The sequence below is a fragment of the Poecile atricapillus genome, chromosome 6 (genome assembly GCF_030490865.1).
Source record: "Poecile atricapillus isolate bPoeAtr1 chromosome 6, bPoeAtr1.hap1, whole genome shotgun sequence".
NCBI classification, from domain to species: Eukaryota; Metazoa; Chordata; class Aves; order Passeriformes; family Paridae; genus Poecile; species Poecile atricapillus.
Window position 1 is genome coordinate 9561315 of NC_081254.1, and position 21788 is coordinate 9583102.

A 21788-nucleotide genomic window follows, 5' to 3' on the forward strand; every position below is an offset into this window, starting at 1 on the left:
CATAATCTTTATATCGAGGTTGGAGAGATCCTCACTGAAGCCCACAGGTGAATGTTTCTAAGTGAGGCACCCATAGTCTGGTGGTCCTGGGGGCCTCTCTTGTTACACAGCCACAGCTCAGTAGATTGAAGCTGCTGCAGAAAGCTCAATAGTAGGGCTTTTAACAAGGTAGACCTGATTAAAAAGGGAAAATTTGACAGCAATGTCATCTCTGCTGTCCTTTTTGGAATGGATATAGCAAGGAGAAAAGTCAGCAATGGAGAGCAAAAAAAACACATGGAGGAGGGTTAGCAGGAGAGGTTCAGAGAAAGCTGATAGGGAAAGACTTGCAACACTTGAACACCAAACAATCCAGTGAAGAGAGAGCCCTTGAAACCTCTTGCTTCTCTAGCTACAGACTACCCCTGTGTGCATATTGGGTTTTGCTGGCATGACTGGGGGAAGCACTGTGTGATGATGAAGCCTTTCCTGAGCCAGGCAGGTGCTCCAGCAAAGGCAGAGTGACTCGGCTGGCTCTGCACTGCCCTGTGTGCCCTGTGCAATGGCTTTTGCTTATAGGGCTGCTCTCATGCCAAGGTTGTGTCTGGTTGTCCTGCACAGCAGTGACAGAAATCTGTCAGTGGCTGCCATGTCCTGTGCACTTTGGCTTCTTGCTGTAGATTTGACCTTTAGTGGAACGTGTTGCAAGGCTTGGGTGAGGTGGAAGTTCTGAATCCTGAGTTACATCCCGCGTGGCTGCCTGCAAATGCCCAAGTAGTTTTCAGCTGTGCTATGGGTTTCAAATGTCTAGTATGATTCTGGCTCATTAATAATTCTCAAGATAAAAGCCAGGAATATAACAAGCAACCTGTATTGTCGAAGTGCTGTACACAGAGTTACTGTGTTTGCACACCTCATTAAGTAAGAGGGATGCAACATCTAAGTGGGGCAGACCTACATGCAAGTAATGTTCTCTCACCTGGTCCAAGGCAGGAAAATCCAGCTTGGCTTCAAACAGTTTTTGCTGACTTTCTGGGATTCACTAATGTTTGTTTTAAAACATGACAAAGATGCAGTTAGTTTGTGTCTCTATCTTTTTTCCCTTCCATTTGTCAACTGAGTATAACTACTGTGTGGGTTTTCTTCCTGGATTGCTAATTCAGCACATTTGGAAAGAATATTGAGTGTTCTGGATGGTCATAAATGTAACTGCAGTCCTAAATTGGAGTCCTGGGTATCTGATGTGGATTTGCACCCATTTTATGTGCTCTTATGACGGCTGTAGTTGTATTTCACCGTGTGTATATGAAAGTAATACCATGTTTTACATGTCTTAAAGAAACTGTGGGGATATCCTGGGTATGATCAGGGCATGTATGCCTTCAGATTCATCTTTTAAAAGCTCATTTCCTGCCAACAATACATTCTGAGTTCTTTAAATATGAAACTGATGTTAAATTAGTCGGTCTGAAAAAACTCAGCTGAAATTAATGCAAATGATTAGGTGGTATGTAGCACACTCTTGCAATGGAAATGGAGTCTATTATTAGGCAGCCTGATATGTGTGGAAATATGACTAGTGATCTGTAACAGTTTCCTGATGTAACCCTACCCAGCAGTGAGGAAAGAGCCCTGACTGTTGAAGAATTTTATTTGCCGCTGCAAGCAATATGGGCTAGGACACCTTGCCCCAGCCAGCTGAGCACTGTGATTTTATTATTAATGTTGTCTTTAATTGGTAAACAAGAACCAAGATTTTAATGTTTTGAATTTTACTTTTCTAGTTTTGCAGGGTTCCTTTCCAAGAAGCTATTTCCAGAGGTGCTGCAATTTACATTTTATCTGAGAGCCTTTCCTTCTGTCTTCATGCCTCATTCAAATCACGAGCCCATAGGTTCAAATGTTTTTTTAGAAGATGGAAGGACAGGTACAATGTGATAATCTATGCCTTATTTTCTTGAAAACAGGTCATCAACATTGACAGTGGGAGGTGGTAGAGGTAGGTAAACAGTTTTGCCACGTAGAATTCTGGATTGTCCTGTGTTTTAAAGGCCCTGACAAACAGATCTGGAACAGGTGGAATGAGATGCTTAAGTAATTACTCTTTATTGTACAAGAAAAAGTTATTGTTTATTGCATGAATTATTCAGTTACTGTGGAGTCAGTCATTAATAGAATATTTATATTCTTATTTGCAGATCCTATGAAAGTTTATCGTAGTTGCTGAAGCACACGACAAATGAAACTGTGAAATATTACTAGATTTAAAGTGTACTCTGTGCCTTGCTGAATTGATGGGCTTTATCATTAGCTGCAGGAAGAGGTTACATTCCTTTGGTAGCTGTTAATTTGTCTACATCATGCTGATCCTGGATTCCTGCATCCAGCACTGACATTGAACAATGTGCTGAGCAAGGGCTATAAAAATTGATTGAGATGTTTGCATAGCATTAAACTGACATGGAGGTATTTTTTTAAATGGAGAGATATTTCACTTCAGGTCATTCAGGAGGACCTTTCACATATACATAGGCTGAATATGTTGGGCTGAACATGGTACCAGCTGGATAAAAAATGGCAAAATTAGAAATAATGCAGAAATCCAGTTGAACAGGACAGAAAGCAGAAAAAGTTGATTCTTGTGAAACAGAATTTCTCAGACTCAGAGGTCTCCTTTCAGTGATGTTCATACAAAAAACAGTGTTTAGAGATGTGTCAATATGCTCTCTGATTACCAAAATCCATTTAGAATTTTTTTTTTTAAAGCTATTTGTTTTTTTAAATGTTGGCTTTTAAAGAACCAAAACAGTTCTGAGGTTATACACACATGCTCAACTTGAACAGTGCTGTATCAGGTAATGAATTTGATACAGGATCTAAATCACAGAATGATTTTGGTTGAAAGGAACCTTTAAAGATCCTCTAGTTTAAGCTCTCTGCCATGACAGTGATTTCAAGTCTCTCAGCGCAGCTGCTGTTCCTGGTTTCTCACTTTCATGGCTCTGTGGGGAAGGCTAGACTCCTTTCTTGTATGTCCTCATTTGGTATGTCCTCACATTTTCTGCGACAGCATCTTATGTTAGTTTTCTGTAGTGTGTCCACAGCTTCTTACAACTCTCTTGCTCAGCTTTAGCCATGTGTTCAATGTTTGGAGTACTTGCTTGGGTTTTTTCACTAGTATTAAATAATCACATCAGTCCAAGCAGACTTTATTAGCCCTAGTGTCGTTTCATGTTTTCAGGATGTAGAGGCCCAGATGTCTGAAATGAGCAACTTGATGAAATTCTTGACTAGAGCTATATAAAGAGAAAAAAAAATGACTGGTGCCTGTACTCTGCCCGCAGATGTTCGAGGTTTCATCCACTGAGGAAAGGGAGCTTTGCACATGTGTTTGAGGAAGAGCTGAGACAGGACAGATCCTGCAGCTCTGTGGTGTCCCTGCTGTGCTTTCTTCTCTTTGGGTCACTAGTGTCAGGTGCAGGTGTTGTGCTGTGTTTGCTGCAGTTTTGTGAGGGGGAGGAGAACACATGGCTAGACTGTGGGGCTGAGCACAAAGCCCCCACGAGTCTGTTCACTTAGTGTGCAAAAAGGAACATCATGGAATGCTCAGGTGTTTACTGAGTGCCTCAGAAGGCTTCAGGGGAGCAGCCCTGCACCCGTTCCTGACTGAGACCCCGTGCTGCTGTACAGGGATTAGCTATGGTGGTTTTCCAGGCCATAGTTTTAAGTTGTGTTTTCTGCAAGTCAAACTGCTTGCTTAAGGCATGCAACTGCATCGTTGTGGGTGCATTGCTGTAAATGCACTCACAGAACCTCTGCAAATGCTTTTTTCTTTTGTTTTACCAAAGATCAGCTGGAAGTTTCTGTGGTGTGAGTTCAGGTGTGACTGCTGGCACAACATGCTGTACTGTGCTGCATGGCTGGGAAGGAGCTCAGGGCAATTCCTGTCTGAGCTGCCTTTGCAGTCATGGTCCTTAGCAGTGAGACTGCAGCAAATGTTTTTCTCCTCTGCCTTTGGCTCCAACCTTAATCTTACCTGGTCAGTTAGACTGCCAAACTCAATTTCAATTAATTCAAATTGATGTATTTTCCTCTTTTGTTTCTCTCATTGCAGGCTGCAAAATTATCTGTCTAACCTCTTCCCTCCTTTCCCATGTCACACACAGCTCATGTTGAAAAGTCAACATGTTTCCAGTGATTAAAGACTAGATGCAGCTGAGTAACAAGATGAAAACACCCCCTGTTTTGTAAATGGCCAGTGCTCTGACCAACTCAGTATTTACAGATTGTATCTAAATTGTGTGGGGTTTTGTGGTTATGTGTTTAAATTTTGATATATGACATGCATATCAGGTTGGATTAGGGCACACTGTCTTCTGTTGGAATCAAATTACTTTACTTTTTAATTAAAATATCCCTGGGTTGGAGTGGCTGTGTGCCTGCTTTGCATTACTTAGGGGACCATCCTCCCCAATTTGGATAACTGAAATCATCTGGCATGTCTTTCTCAGGTTCTGTGAATTACAATAAATGCTTTGCATGAGGTTGTGCAAGAGATCAGAAAAATGCTTGATGAAATAACATTTGCTTCAAGTTAAGCAGAGTCATGTGGAGGTGCTGTGAAGGAGTAGGGAACAAAAAAATATATTTGTGAGATTAGGTTTGACAGTCTGGTGCTTCCCTGGTGTATTCATGATATGAAACAATTAAGAAGTCACTCTTCTGGGTGTATGAATTTTAGGTACCAAAAAGAATCCTGGAAGAGAGAGATGGGAAGAAGAAATTCCCACTGAGCAGATCATTACCTTGTTGCTTTAGAAACAGAGACCTGAATTTTCATATGGCTGACTGAATAACTCCAAATAGGGTTTCAGGATATCTGAAAATGGAAAACTTGATGGAGATTCTGATGCCATCTAAGTTCCTCTGGGGGAAGGTCTGCACTTTGAGGGTCTTCTTTTGAGTTTTCTCAAATTTTGTTCAAGTATTAGTATTACAAGATGGCATAAAGCAGAGCTTATTGAACATAACAGGAGCAACTCTTTTGAAATGAACCAGTAAGGAGGGGTTCTATGCCCTAGGAGAAATAGAAATGAAAAACTGCCTCTGCCTGGCTTTTACATGGGCTAAGATATTGTCCATGGTGCAAGAGGATGCTGAAGCTTTTACTTAGTATTTACTTAGTGTACCCCTCCTTTTTCTTTCTTTTTTTTTTTCTTATCCCCACCTCAGATGTTGTGCAAGCTAGAGGCAGAGAGGAGGCAAGGATTAATCCTGTCTGACTTCTTTATAGCTCTTGAAGTAGGCATTTTTGTGTTGAAACTGTATTATTTATGAGAAATAGTAGCATATGGTGCCAGAGATAATTGCTTCGGTAAGAGATTAATGCACCATGAGCTGTCTGGAGCTGAAGCTGGAAGCTGAGTTTCTCTTCAGCTGTGGGAAGCTGTCAGAAACCAGCAGCAATTTGTGGATGGAGCCTCATGGGAGGTCTGTCTTCCTGGAGGATGATTTGGGATGCAAAAACTGGCCTGGTACTTGCAACTTTTCCTGATACTAATCCAACATTTCAAATTCCCTTTGAAAATGAGCAGACAGGGAACAAGCTATGACTGCAAAAATTCTGTGTTTCTTTGTGTTTTTCTTTACATCTTTTGGTTTCTTGGAGAAATAAACCCAGAATTGGCCAATTTCGTGATATAGACTGAAATATAATAGAAATACAGACTTTAAATAATTTGTAGGGCCTGAAAAAGAGCTCTGCTTGCTTCACTACAATAGTTTTCAGCTTGTGGCTATTTTTGCTGGTGTTCAGCTCTTTAGCAACAACAGCATTTAGATAATGAAGCAATACTGCATTTTGAATGCTGACTTGTTTTCCCTGGAACAGCATCAAGAAAATGAAGAGGTTTAAGTGCCAGGTGGAGATTAGAGGAAAAAAATGAAATTCAAAACAGGAAGCAGAGAGAGGCAGGCTCCCAAACAACCTTAATGACATTTCACTCCAAGGGAGGAATATTGACAATTATTGATCTGTTGCCTGCCGGTCACTTTCAGTTCCACAAAGGTGCCAAGGAATTGTGAAGCTTTCTGAAGGCTTTTCAAAAGCCTTTAAAAGAAGGATGATTCTAGAAGGTTTAATGGGCTGGGGAAAAAAAAAAGAAAAAAAAAAGAAAAAAAAAAAAAGAAAAAAAAAAAGAAAAAAAAGGGCCAGCAAGCAGTTGGAGCATTTGCCTCCCACTGTTTCATTGGGCAGTTCTCCACATGCCTGTAATTCAGCTGCCTGGAAACAGGCTCAGCTGAGCCACCTCAGGACACCAACACATCCCTCGCCAGAGATGGACTCAGATAGAGAGAAGCAGCTCCAAACCTGCCAGGTGCTGTGTCTACAGTAGGAAGGAGCCTTGCCGTGACTCAGGGGTATCTGCTCAGGCACAGCTCTGGACTCGTGTGTGCCTGGCTGATGGAGAAGGGGCAGCTCCTGTGTGCAGTGATATCCATCTCTGTCCTAGGGCATCCCCTTCCAGAGAAGACCCCTGAGCAGCTGTGAGCAGAAATCAAGTTAGAGGGGACGCTGCTGGGCTGACAAGGGCTTGCCTGGCAGGAGGTGGTGTGGCCTGTGTGCTTTTCCCATAGGCACAGCGAAAAGCCATGCAAGTAGCAGCAGGGGAGAGCTGCCTTCTTGTCAGGACAGCAACTCTTCCTTGCTGATAATTTAACTTGGCGAGTAGGCCTGGTTGGCAATCAGATTGTTGTGATGAAGGATATGTGGCAACCAGTCCTTATGTCTGTGCTATGACTTTTACCAGCTAGAATGTAGGAAAACTTATATTGATACTGTAATAATCAAGAGAGAGAGATGTCTCATTTCTTTCCAATGATTACCTAATATGATATGCATTTTTCCATGTCTACTTCTCTCTTGGTTGTAGCTCTTAATTACATTTTTTCCTTTTGCTTGAGAAACCCTATGGTTTATCTATCAGGGCCTTATACTATAAAATGCAAATTTTTAGAATTTACTAAGTTTATTGTTTAGACTGGCTCACGATGAATTGGTATAAAATGTACAAATGCTGTGTGTGAGATGAAAACCTGTTTTGAAAGCCAGTAATACAGGTTTGTCTGATGGAATCTCAGCTGTGTGCATCAGCCCTGACTGTTTTTTCGTGATAATTCAGGGATGCTTTTACGGGCTTAGCTCCCGAGGGTTCTCAAGGCTGTGGTGGTGCAACTGATGTATCATAGTATGGCAGTGCCTTTTCAAAGCCTGCAGCTGGCATCAGCAGAGCTGTTTGCCTCTAATCCAGAGCCACCTGAGCCTCTCCAGCTGGATGTGGGCAACAGAGGACTACCCACATCACATCCTTGTGGGGTATGCACTCCCTGCTCGGCTCCTGCCCACCAGCAAGGGCTTGCTTTCCTCCTTGGCTGGATGCTTGGAGGCTCCTAAAGCCAAGACACAGATCACCAAGTTAGCAGAGCAGGCTGCTTGTAGCTTTGAAGGAAAACTTCAATGAACCATGAAACCTCAGTTAATTATTTTTCTTGCTGCTATTGTTTTTTATTGCTGCCAAGAGTGGATTTACCTCTGCCCTCTCTCACAGGGATCCTGCTGTTTCTAATACTGCTGTAAAAACCTGGTTTTCTAAGGAGTAAAACTAAACTTTTCTGTTTTCCTTTTGTGTTTATCCTTTCTCTATCTTTTTGAAACATCAGAAACCCACACAAGTAGCCCATTCAGCAGCTGGAGGCCACGGCCCCAGTGTGGAGAGTACAAAGGCAGCCCCTGGTGCTCGTCCAGCCCCTCACACAGCCAGGCTGGGGCACTGCCTTTCCTCACAAGCCTTCCCCTGGGAGGCAGGGTGCAGGGAGACCAAAAGCTTTGGTTTTAATTTAGATGTGGCTCTTGAAGTCAGGCTTCTCAAAGCACCACACATCCTTTTCATACGTCTGAAGTCCTGCAGGGGATGACTTTGATCCAGAGGTTGTAAAGGAAGCGTTGGAATTTCAGCTACACAGTATGAGCAGTTACATGTTTAATTTGTGCTGCCTGCAGCCTCCTGCTCTTTGTACAACTGCGATGCGAGGAGGAATCATCCCTCCGGCCCGTGCTGTTCGGTAGGAAAGGAAAACCCTGCCCAGGGCCTGGGGCTGCTGGCCGTGTCTGCAGTGGGGCTCGCAGGCCCACCTCTCTGGCAAGCCTCGTGTGCCCTCTATAGCTGCTGCGGGCTTCCCGGGAGCGGGGGTGTCAGCGCCTTCCCTCAGCCTGGCCGCAGCTCGCAGGCAGGACTTGAAAGCAAATTCTTCAATAATTGAAGTTAGAGGAGCAGTCGAGACCAAGAGGTTGATTGCAGTGACTGCTGCCTTGTCATGAATCAACAGATAAAATTTGTGTTTGCTGCTCAGGTGGAGAATTTGCTGCTTTGAAAGGTGTTTGCCTACAGTTCACACGTTCAGCTGAAGCGGGAGTGGGAGGGAGTGACATGTCAGCAGGGTCACTCCTGTGGCATCTTGTAAGATGGAAGAGAAAAATGTGCAGTGGGACGGGAGCAGAGTTAGAGTAGAAAATTTTTGTTCTAATTTTGTAGTTCTTGCCATTTTGCGATGTGTTTCTCTGCAGAGTGCAGATTGCTGCGGGCCCACTTGATTTGTGATTTGTCTGACCCTAACCAGACAAAAGAGCCGTGCTTTTGTTCTGTCCCAAAAGGAGCCAGCAAAGGTGGGGGAGCTGCTTGTGCTCCAGCTGCCTCTCAAACACAGCGATCAAGGGAGTTCTGCTCATGAGGGCTGGAGGGCAGAGGATTTGAATGCCCCAGGGAGGGGTTGTCACAACAAAATGCCGCCCGTACCCTGAGCCACGAACACAGAACACCGCTGTGAGAGGGCACCACACTGCTGGTGTGGGAGGGCCAGCACACTTCCCTCCCTCTTTTAGCAGTGCTGGGGGGACAGCACCATCAGCCCCAGCACCTCCCGTGGGCCCAGCAGCTTGAACAGGCTGAGCAGCCACTGCTGTGGTGGTGGGCACAGCATTTTTAACAAGCTAAAAGGCCACACCTGTGGTGGTGGGCACAGCATTTTTAACGGGCTAAAAGGCCACACCTGTGGTGGTGGGCACAGCATTTTTAACAGGCTAAAAGGCCACACCTGTGGTGGTGGGCACAGCATTTTAAACAGGCTAAAAGGCCACAGCTGTGGTGATGGGTGCAGGTGGAGCTTGTCTGCAGAGACAGGCCAGGCTGAGCCTGTGGGGAGGATGTAGATTTTTCTGGGGCTAGGGCCTTGGTAGAGGAAGAAAGCTCTGCTCAACAGCATTATTCAGACCTCATTGTGGGGTCTTGTGGAGAGGTAAGTGGGCTAAAATTCTCCACTAGTTTTTAAGTGGTATTCCTTCTGCTAAGGAAGAGGGAACCATCTGTGCTGTACTGGTGTGGTGCTGCTTTTCTTTTTCTTTTTCTTTTCCAGTGCTCCACCGAGGGGGTCTGACTCAGCATCTCTACGGTTCTTTGCCTTATTTTGCTTACTAAGTTTGTGTTAAAAACCTCCCCCCAATTAATTTCTACTGTAGCATTACTTCTTTATGACTTATTTCCCAGGACAGGCTTTATATCTGAAACAATTATAAAGCGTGTTTGGCTTAATTGCATCTTCATATTTTAAAATCTGGATGGGTCTTTGCCCATGTATTGGCTAAAATGATTGTGTACATGTTATATAAACAAGTAGGTATAACGTGTACATGTAGGGAGCCACCTCATAGTGTTTTCCTTGCTGTTGTAGGAGGCAGAAGGGACAGCAAGCAATAGGAATATCTGCAAACCTGCAGTGCAAAAACCCACTCAAGAGTAAATATCAGGCCCAGGATCAGCATGGCCTAGGAAGCAGTGGCATTGTGTGTAGGTGCCATGGAAACATCTGCTGGTAACACAGCCCTCAGCTTGTGCAAGGTGCCTCCAGAGGGAAGTGCAGTGCTGGCTGCACTTTTACTAGGAGTTAATTTCTACCTTCCACCAACTCTGGAGGGGAACTGCTGATTAAGATGATGCCTAGCAATTACACTATGATAAGTTAATTGTAGAGGAACAGCCCAATGGCTGCAGTAAGCTTTGGCCAGGCTTCATGGCTTTGTGGAGGGGAAGAAAGGTGATGGTGTCTTGTGAGCAGCACAGCTGAAATACTGGCACTCTGCTGCAGTCTGACATGGGAGCAGGCGCCTCCCTTTCCATTTGCGTAAGTGAACTTAAATCTGGCTTCTTTGGTCCTTTCTCACACCCTTCCTCCTTTCTGAGAAGGCTGATGGTCTGCATCCAAAATGGGAAAGGGAGGGATTTAGAGTAATAGTGCACAGATATTTTAGAGGCTTTTTGTAACACCTCTCAGCTTATATACAAAAATGTTGTAAAATATGTTTGGTACATGCTGGTATTTGTTCTTTTTAGATAGCTATTCATCCTGTAACATTAATATCATAGTTTAAGTTTTCCTATGTAGTGAAAGAGCAGAATGGGCTGCAGTGTTTTAAGTGCTGTGTGTGCTTTTGCCATGGCAGCAGGGCTGGCCTGGAGCTCCAGCTCATGGCTTTGCTGCAGGCACATGTGAAAAACATACACAGTTTCACTATGGCAGCTCAACTTCAAATTAATGGGAAAATCTTTCCCTTTTCCTTCTGAAAACATAGTAATAAAAACATTAAAGAAGAGGCTGGTTTCACAATGCGTTGAGATAATGTTAGAAAAAAATAAATATTAAAAATCCCCCTTTAGATACTGTTTAAATTGTCCTATTGCAGAAATGGTAAATCCAGGTGTTCCTGGTTTGGATTTCTGCTCTCATTGCCTGGTAGGAACATGAGGTCAAAATGCAGCAATTACCGTGGGTAATGGCACCTGCCTGTGAGGCAAGCAAGGGGCTTAGGGGAGGTGGGAAAGGGGGCAGGGCAGCCAGGACTCCTTTCAGGCAGAATTTCCCCTTTTCTTAAATATTCCTGAGGGATATTATTCTTAAATATATATTTTATATATATGTATTTTAAATGTATCTAAGCATACATTTAGATATATATTTTTAAGCACCCCCTTCCCCCAGGCAGCCCAGCAGGGCTGCAGAGCCAGCTGTGCCCACCTGGGGCAGCTCCCATCCTCACAGAGCCCCCGTCGCCTGTCCTCGGAGACAGGCATCCCCCACCAGAACCCACAGACTTCCCAGCCCATGCTCTGGTAGGATAAAAAAGCAGCTTCCTTCATCAGACAGGATGAAAGGTGCAAGTTGTTTGTGATTTCTTATGCTTTTACATCATTTTTTGGGGTAAAAAATTCGGAACGCCTTCTGAGACTTGTGCCATGGCTGCCGCTTAAATTCCAATTCTGGTTTCTTTATGAATCTTGCATATTTTATCCTCAGGAATTAAGTAGAAATTCACAAATTTAATGGAGTTGGAAGGCTGTGCACCAGCAAGGAGTCAGCTTTTTTCTGACTTTTGGGGTTTTTTTGCGGGACAGTGACCCCTCTCTGTTCTGAACAGTGCATTTGCCTCAACACAAGGCCCCATTTTCCCTGACTGTAGGGGTGAGGGGTCTTTACTGGAGTTTACCCCATCACAAGTCTTGTCTCAGCTCTACAGAAGAATATTAGTATTTTAAGAATATACAGTAGAAATAAAACCTGTATTAAGGTGCTACACAGAACACAATAATTTTACCAAAGTCATAGATCTTTGATTTTAACCTTTGTAGAGGTTAAAATAATAAAAGCCAGTCACTGTTTATCACTTGCTTGTTTTTATTCCCCAGAAATCATTCTCCTCTGTACAAGTTAGGCACACAACAAATAAGGTTTCACCAGATCTACAGTCTAGCAGAGAAAGAAGCACATTTGGTGTTCCTCTGGAAACCCTTGTAGAAGATGCAAATCAATGTGGGGTTCCTTCTCTTGTGACACAGATGGTGGAGTACCTGGAGGTATTTGGTAAGTTCGTATTTATCCTGCTCGGCTTCTGGAAATGGATATTCTTTGTTTAAGCTGTACTTTTCGGCTGTAAATGCTGAAAAATCCTTATTTACAATTATTGCATTTTCTGAAAAGAGCTCATGCTTTTTGAACTCCAGTTCTCATCACAAAGGTGTGGTAAAGCAACCACTGCTTACTGTTCTTTATTTCTTACACAGGTCTGGAGCATGTTGGTGTATTTCGAATTGGTGGCTCAGCAAATAAAATCAAGGAATTGAGGCAGAAGTATAATCAAGGGGAAAAAGTAGACCTTATTAATGATGGAGATGTTGATTCTGTGGCCAGTCTCCTGAAGCTCTTTCTGAAAGAACTACCAGTGGCTGTTTTTCCAGACAATGTTTGTTCTGGCTTGCTAAAAACTTTCCAAGGTACAGAATGGGCACCTTCCAAGCTTCTGTCCCTTCTCTGACAGTGACAGATAACGTGTTCGTCCCACCTTCTATAAACAAAGTTTTGTGTTTCCTTAACCTGAGACTGATATTTAATTGCTTTGGAGGGACCATGTATCTGTGAACTTGCCTACAGTATTTTTAAAATTCATTAAGTCTTTTGGATTCCCTTCCTTCCTTTGGCAATGAATCCTGCAATCTAATCCTGTATTCTTCAAGAAAGCTCCTCTTCTGCATGTTTTCTTTTTAAAATTGTATACCATACTAGTTACTGAGATAATATTTTTAGTTTTAATGTAATCACCACCATAATGCAGCTTGTGCCTTTATATAGCCACTTCTCTCTTTTCCAAGCTGAAGGTTTTTAATTAACCTTCCCTGGTAAAGGAGGCTTTTCTGCACATCACTGTTCATGTTTAGAACTGTATTTTTAGTTAGCATTTATTTATCAGTCCTCTTATAATCTTCTTGGTCAGCAGTGTGTGGAGCAGCATGCAAAGCCAGGATGAGCCCTCCCAGCAGTCCTCTGCCTGGTTCCCCATTCATGCCTGTAATGGCTGAGCTCTGTTCTCAGTCTGCCCTGGGATTTTGACTGGTGACTAATTCAGGTGTTTGCATACAAATAAGTGGTTTTGTGGGTTACTTCACAGGTTGCTTTTGTTCGAAGTGCCCATGTAGGAGTCTCCTCACAAAGGAAGAGAAAGGAAACAATTTCCTGAACTGTGAAAGTCTATGCAGAAAGACCTATGTGGCTTTTTCACCTTGTTTTTTCTACCCTGAACAGTCTTGCTGTTATTTTTTTAAAATTATTTTTTCCTCCCCATCCCCTTTTCCATTTCTCTCATTAATCAGTTGAGCACCATGGGCCTTGGCCTGCAAAGAATGTGTTTTTTAGGGCTAAAATTACCCTCAAGGGCATGATTTGCTTATAAACAATGTCAGAGCTATGCAGATGTGTCCTAGTGATCTATGGCAAATTTGAGCATCAGCTGCCAATTATTGAGCAGTACTGTCATCCCAATTCTAGTAACTAGGAGACTTTATCCTACTGATATGAAACTGCTGATCAAATGGAGTTGTTTGTGAACCCATTTTCTGCCTTGTTACCCTTCTTTGAAGAATGAGAACCAAGAAAATGTTAAGTATCCCAAATTTAGAATTTTAAGTATCTCTTGTGTAACTACAGTTGCATATTTATAGAGCAAAGATGTTTTGAGTCTGAGAGCTACCAATTAGTCAGGAAATGAAGATGGCATGGGGCTGAAAGGGTACAATTTCTCATTCCTCTTAATGAGAATCACATGGCATGTGCAAAACCTCTTGGGAGAGTCAAGGCTGACAACCTTGTACTGTCTTTCAAGGCAGCTTTGAGGATTCAGGTACATGACTCCTGCCTGTAATTGCTTTAGGAAGGCAGCAAGTGCTGGGTGATGCTGCCTTAAGAGGAAAAAAAATCAGAAACAGTGAATGTGAAACTCAGTATCTGGAAAATCCATGGTTCTTAAATATTCGTAAGTGAAAAACATGTCAAAATTTAGTATACAAAATCCTTGTTTGGGATGTATTTATTCTTCACTTTGTTCTAATAAATTTTAAACCTTCCTTATATCTAATGTCTATGATCAAATTGTGGTGGTATGAGGAGTATCTATGTTTTAAGTTTGGGTTTATTTGGGTTTTTTTTCCTCCAGAGCACAAAATCAACACGACAGAATGCATAGAACACATGAGACAGCTGCTCAGCTGCCTGCCCAAAGCCCATCAAAACCTTCTTCAGTTCCTGTGTGCTTTCTTGTTAAAGGTAGCAACCTACAGTGCAGCGAATTTCATGACTCTGGAAAACCTGGCCATCGTGTTTGGACCTGCTTTGTTCAAGTGAGTCCTCTCTATTCAGCTGCCTCAAACAGCACAACAAGATTACACCTCACAGGGAGGCTTTCTGTCGTAACTCTGTGTCCAATAGTCAGTGGAACATTTTCTAAGTTCAGTGTTTATATGGTATATTATGGGCAGATGTGACAGGTTCTGAGCTGGCTGATCACTTTCATTCTGTTGGGCACTGACTAGACAGGGCAAGGCTTGAGTAAGAAACCATACGAAGTGAGCTGTTTAATGAAAACTACTTCTCTTTGCCAGGATAAGTGCGGGCTGTGTTAGTTGTTGGATTTGATTCTGAAAAGCTCACCCTCACTTTGACCTTGTAACACCATTTGCTATCAGAGGAATGAATCCCTGTTATCAAGAAAGAGAAGCAACTCCTTCTGCCCTTTCTACAAAAATTCAAGTTGACATCCAAGCAGAGCCAGCTGAACTTGCAAGAAGCGAGTGCTTGGCTGGAGCTAGAGAAGGCATGTTTGGGGTGATGGTAAGTGGGCACAAAACTGGAAGCTAAAAAAGGGAAGGTGCCATGCAAGTCAAGGTGGTAAGAAGGAACAGCCTAGTGTGATCAGATAATGGAGGATTTTCCTTTTCACTGTTGACACTAGAGGATGTTAAAATATTTATACCTGTTACAACTTGTAAATCTTTGTTTTAGTGGATCACAGCCATGCTAGCTTAATATGAACTACAAGTTAATGACACTGCAAAATAGATATATTAGCAGTTAATATCTTCTATGCAGTAAAAAGGCCTTGTTATTCAGTTGAATGGTTATTTCATGGCAAGCCAAGTTCATTTTGAAAGCTTATGTTCAGCAAAATTGGTACCCAGCATCTATGTCAGGCTTTGTTTTGGAGAACTGTACTTTTAAACCTTGCTGATGTTTCATAGGTCTCTAGATGTGGTCTCTGTTTTCCTGTTCTGTGGGTTTATTACTAGGTCTACCAGAATTTGACCAGATACAAGTCTTTAACAAAAGCGTGGCAGGGGAAATTAATCTAACAAGGTGTGGTGTGGTTGGATATATGCCACTCTGTCCTCTGGGAAAAAACCTGACCATAGAGGATATTCAGGAATGCAACAAAACAGTTTTATAATCAGACCCCAAGTTCCTTAATATCTGAGTATTAAAGTTAGTAAATGAGTGGAGGCAGATGAGGTTTATTTATCAGTGTTTGGATTAGTTGTGTGGCGATACAAGTATTGGCTGATGTTAAAAGGCCTTCACCAAGAATCTATCCCTTGGCCCCCAGGTTAACACAAAAAGCACTTCACTGACTCTCACTTTTCTGCCATCAGGTGACATTTGCTGTCACCTGGGGCTTCTGTGCGTGCACACACATGCAAAAACACTTTGTTCCTTTATCTCCATTCCCAAATTAACCCAATGTGTGCCCACTGATTTCTGTATCTGCACAGAAGAATCCAGTGTGTTCCCTATTGACTGATGAGCTGCTTCAGTTTTTAAATGTCCCGCTCTTTTGGGACATGGCCCAGCTACTTCTGGACATTTGCCTTTGCCTGGTTTTAAAGTACATTCAGTGCTAAACTGAGCATTTGTGGCAATGAGAAGCCTTGAAAGCAATCAGCATAGAGTTTTCCTGCCTGTGACCTATCAAGACAACAGCTACCATAAATAGAAGTATGTCTGCCCTGTAAATGCTATCATTCTGATCTCACCAGCTCTGGGAGACAACCCAGTAAATCTGGAGCTTGGTGTTTTTTTGTAAAACATTTAACTGGTGCTGTGCTTGTTGAGTTACCACCTAGGGTTATGAAAAATCACCTTTTTGGTAGTTGGGCGGAGAGGAGAGCCTGGTCAGTGATACACTGTCAGTGAGATCTGTTTATACCACTTCCTGCTGGGTGACCTGGGGCTTTCAATGATTCAGAATAAATCATTGGTATTGTCTTGTACAGCAGTAAAATTCAAGGTAGTCAGCTGGCAAATCATATCTGCTGACACAGGGCAAAAAGTCATAAATATCCTTTATGTCTTTCAGAGCAAGAATTAGTGCAATTATCTGGCACATTATGTAATATTTGGCAGCCAGAGTATAGGAAATCGAGACATGTTGGGTAGTGCTTGCGACAGTTGTTCAGCGTAAATGTGAAGGTTATGGGAAAAAACTGCTTCTAGATCTAATCTGCAGAAATGTGTGCTCTGTGCAACTGCTGGAATTAACCTTCTGGAGGCAATGGCAGCTCCATATACAGCATAAATTCATTGCAGGTGTTAAAACTGTTCTTCATGTATTCTGGCAATCTGCATTTTTGTGAGATTACTTCTTCCTTCTTTGACATGAAACAACTAAACAAAGTTGTGTATGAGCCATTTTACTTTAAATTTCTTACCTGTTTATATTAAAGTGTAAATTCTGTCTATGATTATCACCTATCTCAATATTTTGGCACTTTTATTTGTGGAGACCTGTCATGTTTCTAGTTTCACTGAAGTGACTGAGTAGGAATATTCAGTAGTTAGAATATGGAATCCTCATGGTTCCTTGGGAACAAAAAAGTAGAATATTAAATTTCCTACATTATATGCCTAAATTGCACATACTTTGTGATTTGTAGCTATGGTTATTGTAACACAAAAATTGTAGGGCTTAGCACAGGTATTATATTAAAAGTCTAGTTAGAGGATCATGAAAATCTCCACACCTAGGATACTTTGTTATGCTTCATTTTGGTGAAGAGATTTTTAGTTCTGGTCTCAATAAGCAATTCTTGAATGAGTGCACAAGGACTCCAGCCAGCCAGTTGTTTGCTTCTACTCACTTTGACTCATTGTTTCTGTAAATTTGCAGCAAGCCTGTGGCTTCAGGGAACCTTGGCAGATCTCATGGACAAAGCCAAGGCAAGGGACTTGTGTGGACTTTTTAGCCTGTACTTTGTGGCAAAGCAAAGTTTTAGACTCACTTAAGAAAACCAGTAGCTAATTCCTGATGGTCAAGTTTTACTTGTTTCTTATTCGTAGTGGGTGTTATCTTGTGATTTGTACTACAACTGATTATGGGGCTTTTATAGGGAAATGCAGAATACACCTCTATTAGCTAATTATTACCAGAGCTCTAATAGCTCTGCTCTTCCTAAGATCATGTGCCTGGATTTAGTACTGTGGTAACCTGGTTCCCCTTTATTGTCACCACAAGAATGCAGTTTCTGGTAGTGGCAGAAGTATCTGAAGAGGCAGGAAGTGATTATTTCACAAAATTAATTGAAAGTCATTGTGGAAGGTGGCTGAAGAGAACTAAAAGTGTATTCACTGTATTTGGAATTCACACCTGTTGCCACCCATGAATATCTGCTGATGATACATTGATATTTGGAGTCAGCTGTCTCATCCCAGTCTATAATTTAGATTTGTTTTAGGATGAAATGAGAACTGGGCACCCAAGCACAGGCTGCTAATGAGTGGTCTGAGAGCTATTTATCTCCCTGAATAGCTTGTGGAGTGCTCCTTCTGGTAAGGAGTTAACAGCTGGTAGAAGTAGATTCAGGAACAGATGTCTAAGCTAAAGAAAGAAGCTGAAAAAGAAGACAAAGGACTAAAAACATTGCTTGTCTGGCCTGTGAGCTGAGGGTGTTGATGTTTGGGTAAGCCATGAATAATCTCTTAGGATTGTTGTATGCAGCAAAGGCTATTGCTCAGTCAACGAGGTTTTTACAAGCAGCCTTGTTTATTGTGGAGAAACTTAGTCTGTCCCAAGAAAAATGGGAATCCAGGAAAGAGAAATGTTACCTAATCCTAAAGAAGGCGCTGATGACACAGTGGTTTATCCCGTAAATCTATGTTGTACCTGGCTATAATTCTGCTTAAACCTTCTGCTTTCAAAAGGAGCCCAAACTCAAGTCTTTACAGAATCAACAGTAAGTTTATAAAAAGAAGAACACGAATGAAAGCAATTGGACTGGGCCCAGTGTCTATATTAGTGCTTTAAAATTGCAAATGAATAATGAATATACTCATTTGGCAAACAGAAGACTGGTGTATTCATGTTCCACATTAGTCTCCAGAGTTTATGAATTTCTTGTTTAAATATTAACATTGTGTTGGGTGTAACTGAGTTGGTGCAGCATGGCTGGAGAAGCTCCATTAAGGGCACAGCATTTATGTAAATGTTCTCCAAGCTTCCAAATAGTTGGCAGGAGGGAATACACAGGTCTTCTGGGGATTGAGATTAGAATCCTACATAAGGAATCCTTTTAATTATATTATTCTGACTTGACGGGGATAGTAAAAATTCAACTATTATTCATAAAAAATCCCAAAATATGGAGAGAGCAAGAAAGAAAAAAAACCCAACCCAAATTCAACATGGCTACTGGGAACATCTGGAATTTCCACTCCTGATATGTTTGATGTTTGCGGATTAATAAATTAATACACTGAAGCAGTTTGTTACCTGTGGGTTTTTTTCCAGACAGTTCTGATAATAAGCTATTCTAGTGATCAAAGTTCACCTTCATAAAGAAGGTAGAACAGAACCATTATTTCCATCCCAATGCCAGTGAGCAATGGCAGATTGATAGGATGCTTTTTTTTTTTGTCTGTCCTTTTAATCCTTTATTTTGCAAACCTCATGTCTGAGTCACTGTCAGGTTCTAACTACTTTGCTGTGCTGCCACAAAGATTCAGTGTGTTGTGAAGCACTGCAGCAAAGCTGGGGCCATGTCACTGTGAAGGTCCCAGTGTTGTGGACCCACCAAGCTCCACTGGTCACCATCCCAACAATTGCTGCTCTGCTGAATTATCTTGGGTACTGCGAGGGCTCCCTGTGTCACTCATGATCAGCCCCTGATCCGAGAGCTCTAAGATTAATCGACCTCCTCTCCCTTTAGGATTCCTGTCAGTCCCTTGGCTTATGAAGAACAAAGGCTTTACAATGGCCTCCTGCTGTATTTGCTTCAACACCAGGAGATGCTTTTTGTTGACCTGAACCCTTGTTTCTCACAGAGACAAGCAGATGGCCCTCAGGTAAGAAAGTTACAGCAAGAAATTAGAAGTGCTTCATTAGGTTGAAACCCAGAACTGGAAATACATTTGCTTATGCATAGTGTAATTGATGATTGTAGCTTGTAGCCAGCAATGTAAATATTTGTGATATACCTGAGCTGGAGAGGCAACATGAGTGTTAAAAATTCTAATTTGGAAAAGACTGCAAGTGCAAAAGGTCTAGAAGAAAATTCCAAGCTGTCCCACTTAAAATACAATAATGCCAAGCTTTGTTAGATCAAAGCCACTGAATTTTTCCTTGAGTGAAGCACTTTTTATTTTGTGTGTTTTTGTCTATGCATTGGTGATGCAGTAAAGCAAAGTCAGAAAGTCTGAAACACCTCTCTTCTATTTTAGAACTCACTGTGTACATTCCAGCCTCTCCTTGGGCATCTTCTTTTCTAAAAGATTGTTAGCACTTTGATTCCTTTTTTGCCTCTTTGTTGAAAACCTCATGATGGAAGAAACATGATGGATGAATCCTGGTTTAGAAAGAGGGTCAATATAAATCTTGTTTTCACTTTGTGATGTGGTGTATCATTGCTGCTTAACTTGAAACTGATTTTTGGAAAAAGACATGAAGCAAATGTTGTTGCAAACCCTGCAGTTTAGTGCTTCACAGTGCAGTTTTGTGATCCTTGTGGTCCATGGCGAGGCTGGCAGCAGTGTGCCACATCAAGTGTTGGACTGTGGAAGAGATTAACACTGCATGTAAATGTAGATGATGATATTTGTGTTCATGACTCCTTAATTTTCTGGCTTTTCTCCAAGTCTCCTTGTTAAGGAAAACTAGCAGACTTCTAATACAAAGTCAATTCCAGTATTTAGAACAGACTACATATCCCAAAGAGAATACTGAGACTGTAATGCTCCTTGGAAGCTTTCTTTGAAAACAAAACCTGTACAGATGCAAGTTTAAAGAACAGACTATACTGATAAAAGGATGTTTGTAAAATATTGCTTCAATGCCACAAGACTTGGCCCTAAATGTAACACAAGGATTGTTTCACACTCTGTGCTGGAGCCCATGCTCCCAGCTCCCCTTTCTCTCTGAAAAACTCCCATGTCACTGTCACCTCTGGGAGTTTCTGAAGCCAGTAGCCAAATTAACACAAAAAATCAAAATATTAGGTGTCCCAAGATATCTACTTCTGTTTGCAAAGCCAGAGGAAGCATCTGCAGATAAAAGAAATTGGAAAGGTATTAGAGAAGCCAGGAAGCCCAGCTTTCACTTGCAGCACTTTTGTTTTAAACCAGCTTCAATCCCTTGTAATTCTCCAAAATGTCACAGTCTGTCTGGAATTGTGGTGATGTGGGAAAGAATTCTGATGAAAAGCTCCTTTCAAGTTCTTTAATAAAACCTCAGACAAGACATAGCCATGGGGCACTCTCCTGCTCTGAGGTAAGCTTATGAAAGAAATCCTCATCTGTGGGTGAGAAGGGAATTCAGTATTCCATGGCTGATTCTGTTTTTGTAATTTTTGGCAGGAAACCCAGAGCATTGGATAGGTACCCTTCATCCTTCATAATGTAACAATTACTCAAGGTTCACTAAACTAGAAACATCAAAGTTAGGTTTACAAAGTAAACATATTAAAAGTCCATGTTTTTCTTCCAGTAAAGCAAGCAAAAAGTGAAATGGCAAACCTGGCTCAGATTCCTTGTTGTGTCCTGGAAATGAAACTTGTTTTTATTGGCTTTTACATGGACACTTGCATTTGGACTACTTAATTCCTCTGATTTTGTTGTTGGATTGTTTTTTTTTTTTTCTTTTCCGCTTCAACATTTTAAGTTAACCTGAGCTCTGTCAAACTAAAGCCATGCCAATCTGGCAGGCCTGCCATATAGCAGACAAGACTTAACCCTCACTTGTGTTGTTTGTGGGCTGAAATGGGTAGATTGATTTTTCTGAGCAGAGTTCTTAGTGTCTCAAAGTGCTGGGAGCCATCCCACTCATGCTCTGTGTGCTGGCTGATTCAGACTGACAGACTGGGAGAAGAATTTGCAAGTGTTTGGTAGTTCAGAACCATTACCCTGGGCTGGACAGTAGACTATTCACAGCCACCAATTATATATAAAGATGGTGGTTTAAAGTTGTATCCTAGCCATGATGTGTTTTAACTTGTCATTTTTTCCTGTGTGTTGTACATATGTTTTTTGCCTCTTAAAACAGTCAGAATGCTGCAACTCTTACCAGGCTGGGGTTTTGTGTCTATGTGTGAGTTTTTAAAATTAGTTTATTTGAGTTTTTTTTTTTTCTGCCCTCCACTCCACTACTCCTGAGCATTCACTAGCATTTAAAGCTGTCCTATAACCTTCTGACCTAGCCCAAAAGCTGCACTGATACTAAACTGATTTTCATGTTTAGATTAAGTAATTCTTTAAAAAGAATTTTGTGGTGTTTGTTTCGACCTGAGATCCCTAGATAATTGTGTTCAACCCAAGGTATATCAGTAGCTGTGTTGGAGGTTATCTTAACTTCTATGGTATACTTCAATTATGAACCAAACCTTGTTAATAGCAATTTG

At 41.8% G+C, this 21788-nt stretch overlaps 1 protein-coding gene across 1 annotated transcript in view; it reads left to right on the forward strand.

Moving 5' to 3' along the window:
* The first annotated feature begins 104 nt into the window (after nucleotides 1-104).
* FAM13C (family with sequence similarity 13 member C) overlaps nucleotides 105-21788 on the forward strand; it is a 139553-nt gene continuing 117869 nt past the window's right edge. Inside the window, exons 1-5 of the mRNA XM_058840884.1 lie at nucleotides 105-1906; nucleotides 11772-11946; nucleotides 12147-12356; nucleotides 14069-14252; nucleotides 19107-19242. Coding sequence (XP_058696867.1) covers nucleotides 1895-1906; nucleotides 11772-11946; nucleotides 12147-12356; nucleotides 14069-14252; nucleotides 19107-19242 — 717 coding nt within the window. The 5' untranslated portion in view covers nucleotides 105-1894. The remainder of the gene's footprint in view (nucleotides 1907-11771; nucleotides 11947-12146; nucleotides 12357-14068; nucleotides 14253-19106; nucleotides 19243-21788) is intronic.